At 44.0% G+C, this 6408-nt stretch overlaps 1 protein-coding gene across 1 annotated transcript; it reads left to right on the top strand.

The window, feature by feature from the left end:
- The first annotated feature begins 1008 nt into the window (after positions 1-1008).
- LOC119648532 (baculoviral IAP repeat-containing protein 1e-like) lies at positions 1009-2454 on the top strand. Its single transcript, XM_038050300.1, has one exon. It carries the CDS (start codon positions 1009-1011, stop codon positions 2452-2454), a length of 1446 nt encoding a protein of 481 aa, XP_037906228.1.
- The last annotated feature ends 3954 nt before the right edge of the window (positions 2455-6408 follow it).

Below are 6408 nucleotides of genomic sequence, written 5' to 3'. Positions count from 1 at the left end.
CCCCTTAAAGAAATGATCACTTTCAACCCCCCGCACTTCCCACCTTTCCAACGAAAGTAAAAACTAACTACGAACCGAGACCTTTAATTTGATACCCCACATGACTATATTTGATGAAAAAAAAATGTACACCCCCCTTTTGCATGTATGGGGACTCCCCCTTAAATTCTACATAAAACGATGTAACTCGCTGTATGCGTGAGCGTTCACAGTTCCCACTTGTCTACCAAATTTAGTGTAAATAGCTATAACCGTCTCCGAGTAAAATGCCTGTGACGGACAGACAGACAGTAAACCGATTTTAATAAGGTTTTGTATTTACACAAAGCCTTAAAAATGCATTTCGGGCATACAGCATAATCAGATCCATCACTGAGCCGTGCAAAATATGATGAAGCAGCAGAAAACCGCCAATGATAATTTTAGGAATATTAGAGAGTTTCTATATTAAAAACTGAAAATATTTAAATGGAGTTTAGCGTTTTGGCTGAAGTTAAAAGGTGAACGGGTCTTGTACATTAAATTGTTAAAAAAATAAGAATTACCATTTCTAAGTCGTGACTAAATGTCAGGGTGGGCAATAGGAAATTGGAAGGAGTGTAATGGAGACGCTAAGTATTACCAGAACATGAAAAAGATATTTATTAATTATTAATTTATTTATAATAAAATTGGTATGACAGACTGATAGACGAAAGGACGGACCAGCCAGACATATTTTATTAAAGCTTCGTTTTACACAAAACCTTAAAAAGCGAAAAGTTCCCATTGAGGGCTAAAGATTGACTTGGCCTTACACAAACTTAATATCAACAATAATGGAGGAGATTTAATTCGATTCTGTTCGGGGAATCCCATAAAACTTGTGGACCTGCTATCAATTGAGCAAAGTTTATATTAATAGCGCAGTAATACTCTATCACAGATAACGTGCTGATATTGGCATACGAGTCAGTGATCCGATTTTCAATAGGTTTTCTACATTTCAAATATCTACATATAAAAAGAATGCTAGCGATTGACGGTGCAACAGTTTTGTTAAAACAACAGAGTGATAAGTTCAATCGCGAAATTATGGCAATCAGCTCGAAAGGTGTGGCCCACGCTCTCGAAACTTTCAAAAATGCACCAAAGCACATAAAACATAGATCGGAATGGTTTGTAGCCGCTGGATTTCTATATACTGGAGAGAATAATGAAGTGCATTGTGAGACTTGTGAAACAACAGTGAACGTCCCTGATGGCGACATCGACCCATGGGATTCCCATCAGAGAGCTTCACCGGATTGTCTGTACTTGAAGATAATAACAAAGTACACACCCGGTCAATCTGCACGACTCGACTTGGAAAGGAAATGTAATCTTACTGAGTCTTTATCGTTTGTTTCAAAATCCTACGATAAGGCCCCGAAATCATTGAAGGCGGTAGCACCAAGACTCACTATGTCGGGATTTTACTATACTAGCCATGGGGACCAAATCAAATGTTGTAGCTGTGAAGAGACCTATGAAAATTTTCCTGAAAATGTGGATCCTTGGAAATGGCACTTCAAATCCAAACCGGATTGTGAATACGTTCAACTGGTGGTGAAATATGACTTACTAGATGGTGCAGGTAGCCAAGATTTGGCAGCGAAAATTGTATCTTATGAGAAATCTCCCGAAGTTTTGAAGAAAAACACGGGACAATATGCAATGGCAGGTTTCTTCTATACAGGCCGTTCCGATCAAGTGCACTGCCGGAGTTGTAACCTAATCTTATCCGATATTACAGAAGCCACTAATCCTTGGGAAGAACATTCTAAGCTCCAGCCAGATTGTGAGTACCTACGTGTTGTTCAAAAACACGGAATTATGGACGCTATGCACCAACAAGATTTGCCAACGAATCTAGAATCATATAACAAAGCGCCGGGAATGCTAAAGAAAGCAGCTCGAAGATACGCCATGGCTGGCTTCGTGTACACTGGATCCAGTGACCAAGTATTATGCCGTAGTTGCGGTACAACTATTTCCGAATGGAGTGAACTCGATGATCCCTGGCAAAAGCATGTTACAAATTCCCCAAATTGCAAATACGTTGAAATTCTAAAAAAACACAAATTAATCGATTTAACTGATCAAGATTTACTATCAAAGATAACATCCTTTCAGTTGGCACCAAGGAACTTGACGGAAATGAGAGTTGACCTCGCTATGGCTGGTTTCTTCTACACAGGCCAAGGTGACAATGTGCAATGTTACAGTTGTGGGCTAAATCAGTCCGATTGGACAGATGGAGCCAACCCTTGGGAAAAACACCTTGAAAACTCCCCGGATTGCACATATGTTAAGATAATCCAAGAGCATGACGTACTAATGGATGGTCTTTACGACTCGTTTGAAGAGGCATCAGAAAGCAACGAAACAGAGGCAGACGAAGAAGAAGAATGTGTAGTTACTTCTGATTCATAATTAATTTACCAGCCGAATACGGAAACCAACCTATTCCTCCTTTAAAATAAATTCAATAACTGCATAATAGCCTAACCTTAAATGGTTGTGTTATAAAAATAAATATTCTGAGAAATGAAATTGTTTTATAAAAAGGAAAATGGTTTTCTGTCTATCTGTGTGTCACTCATACCCGACTTCGAAACGGTTATATATAATACATTGGTACGGGATTTAGTAGAAAGACTGGAACGGCGAACCCCTGCACAACCATATATGATAAAGGCAAGCTTCAAAATACTGTCCATAGCGATATTTATTCAAGTAAAGCTAAACATTCTTTAATTAATAAAAAAAGTCCGAAACTAGGTGCTTTGTTGAATTTTTAAGAAAGAATATTTAGGTGCAGGGTGGATCCATTTAAATATAGCTCGCAGTATATATAGGTTGAATATACCTGATATTCAGTTCAATGTGATATTGAAATTCTGTCTCTTAAGGCGTAATAATTTGACGTGAAAGAGGCAACTTTTACCAACTATGACTTTGTTAAAAATAGTAGGATTTCCATCAAACTTTCCAGAGTGATGCTTCATATGAAAACCTATAAACAAATTCCCGTTTCAAAGGGATTTTTGTGAATTTAACGCGAGATTGGTTGGTTTAATAAGTTTAAAATTAGGAATACGCCATTTGAAAATTACTGGTGAGACTTTCATTGGTTGCAAAGGAGTGCGGGACTCCAAAAGAGGACCCGTTCTTAGAAACTCAGGCACCCGAACAATTTGAATACCCTCCTCTCCCAACTTCTGTAGAAGAAAAAGGTGTGGCAGGCATTATCCATCTCACCCTTGCAATAAATGCAGTCGGGGGACCGTGATTTCCCGATTGTATGCAGGTAAGATTGAAAACAGCCGTGTCCGTTGAGCACCTGGGTTAGGTAATAGGCAATCTCACCGTGCTTTCGATTGAACCACGACTGAACGTCTTTCATGAGATGCGTGATCCATCTACCCTCGCTTCTTTTTCCTGAGATTGGTGCCATGCGCAGAGAGTTCGAAAGGTCTCTTCACAAGCTTACAGCTGGCTCCGAGATGGTACGATAGGCGGACAAAACTCCTTGTACTTGCGCTGGGCGCTTGCGGTACATTTCCTTACTGAGGAAGTAAAAAAGGATGGAATGAATCGCGCTCATCAGCAAACGACGCCTGCTAAATGAGCGACCTCTGACATAGGACATTAGTCGGCAAATCGCAAACATTCCAGTCGAAGCCTCAACTGCGGTGTTACGAATCTCCTCGCAGAATCGTCTATCATGATTCCGAAGTATTTCACCGCTGGATTCGACAAGGCCATGGGTAGGTAGGTTGGTATCAGTGGCCACTCCGAGGAGCCCAAATAGCGCTGTAGTGCCCCGGTTTGATGCCACAAACTCTTAAAACTGTGATTGCTGTTATAAAAGCAGGAAAGCAGCGTCCAGCCGGCTCAGATCTTCAGAACCAACCCGTAACATTCACGAAGGAAAGCAGCTCTCCCACCCTGCAGCTAGAAATCTCTCCGAGGTACCCAAAGAATGGTTTACCCAGTGTCCGTAATCTGGCTCTAGCTAGAACTGGCCAATCGCAGAGAAAGTGCATGAGGGTTTCTCCCCCCTCCCCCCTTCTCCGCAGCTTCAGCAATGCGAATGATATGGGTATGCCGAGCCTGGCGGCATGGTCCTCTATGGACTAGTGCCTAGTGCAGACCGTCATAATCTTGAATGCATTTGCACGCGCCTGGCACAGGAGCTCTTGTAATCGGGCTATGTTATAAGCGGGCCAAATCTTTCTTGATTTGGCACAGCGAGCAAGCCTTCATCATTTGAGGCCCCCGGCTGCTAAGTAGTGTGAGTAGACTCCGCCTTTGACAGCCGCCAGCGAGACACGGACTGTAACCGCCAAAGCGCTGCCAAAAGCATAGCCCCGCCTGGCCCATCCGTCAGCACACTCATTCCCCTCTATGCTCGTATGTCCAGGAAACCCAGAAGGGGGTGACCTTGAGCGTGCCGCCCAGATTATTCAGCGCGTCTCTGCACTGCCCCACCAGCCTAGAGGATGTCGTCGCTGAATAAAAGGCCTTGATGACCACTTGGCTGTCGGTCAGAATGGCCATGTTACTCTTGGGGCTCGAATCTCGCTCCAGCCATCGTCAGTACTTCCGCTTAGAAAACACTGGCGAAACCTGGGAGACCATACGACTCGAATACACTGTGTGTATTCGAGAAAACCACCGCGCCAACTCCACAGACCATCTTTGATCCATCGGTAAAGAATACTGTGTCATAACCTTGCAACATGTCGCCGGTCTTCCACTTTGCGCTAGTTGTAAAATCCACCCTGTGGAATAAGTTAAAATATTTGCTTTGGAGCCCTTTGATGGTTCGGTCGCCTTCGACGCCTCCTCTAAGGAGGAAGACAAGCAGATTAGCCGAGGCACACTTCGAGTGCTGCAGATTTATCTGCGTCACCCTCAGCATGATCTATTTCGTGGGGGGTTCGTCAGTCCCCGTTGGATCGTCGATCCTCATCATGGTTTCCAGCGGCCACCGCGAGAAGATCGTGTGAGGACTTGCCGAATTATGCAACTTTATGCTGACGCCTAATCAGACCATAGTTTTACCAACCTGAATAGTGAGGTCTGTGGGAACCCTCTCCATGGTCAGCACAACGACTTCGGATTTCTCCAGACAGTACCTCCAGGTTAGGTAGAGCTGACAACCCTACACGGAAAACAGCTTGTTACGAAGCCACAACAGGAGCCTCGGACTGGACGGATTACACAACGACGAACCCGGCAACGACAAAGGAATAACGATTTGCGCATTTTCTCATGGAACGTGCGCTCCCTACACAGAGATGAAGCTGCTGAGCAGCTAGCCGATACCCTGTCCCAATATCGGACTGATGTAACAGCGTTACAGGAGATGCGTTCCAGGAGAAGACTCTTTACACAATATATTAGAGCGGCCATCCAGTAAACCTTGCGCTCGGAGTAGGTTTCTTAGTCAGCCAAAACCTGAAACCCGCTGTTATCGACTTTGAAAACATAAGCGAACGGCTATGCACTCTACGTTTGCGAGGCAAATTTAGAAATATAAGCCTCATTAACGTTCACGCCCCTACAGAGGAGATTGCAGAGGCGGAGAAGGATACCTTCTACGAGGCAGTAGAAAGAACCCTCGAAGCCTGTCCCAGACATGATAGCAAAATCATACGTGGGCTTCCATAGCTTACATCAAAATACAAATGATAACGGACTGCGGATTATTCAATTAGCAATTTCACACGAAATGGTTGTTGGAAGTACCTGGTTTGCGCGGAATGCGGTCCACAAACATACATGGGCCTCTCCAGATGGGACCACTTTCAACCAAATTGACCACGTGTTGATCGAATGCCGCCACCTCTCAGCCTGGGTCAATGTCAGAACAGGGGGGCCAATATAGGCTCGGATCACTATCTCTTTGGCATGGTATTCCGAGCTCGAATAACAACACCACCCAGAATCCCCTCTGACCATCAAGTGAGAGTGGCAATATCTATGGTAGAAAAAGAAGACGAGGCAGACCGTGCCTAAGATGGAGCGATGGCATAGAGCAGGACGCCACACTGCTTTTAGGGATATCGAATTGGTGGACCCCGGCGCAAAACCGGGATGTCTGAAGTTCCTTATTAAGGCAGGCCTAGACCGGATACCGGTTGTTGCCCCGTTGATGATGTTGATGAAGTTTTAATTGATCACCATATAGCGCACAACAAGCCTGACAGTTAGTTGACAACACGAATCGCTTCGCTTATGTTATTGCTATCCTCCCTAATAGGAACATTGAACGGGAATACGTGGAGAAGAAGATGAAGTATAAGCCAATGGCTTGGAAAATCAAAGAAATTTGGAATCTCGAGCTACTCATTCATACTGTAATCCGACGGATGTCGG

The sequence above is a fragment of the Hermetia illucens genome, chromosome 2 (assembly GCF_905115235.1).
Source record: "Hermetia illucens chromosome 2, iHerIll2.2.curated.20191125, whole genome shotgun sequence".
Classification (NCBI taxonomy): Eukaryota; Metazoa; Arthropoda; class Insecta; order Diptera; family Stratiomyidae; genus Hermetia; species Hermetia illucens.
Note: the sequence above shows the minus strand (reverse complement) of the source record. Positions and strands in the feature narration are given on the sequence as shown.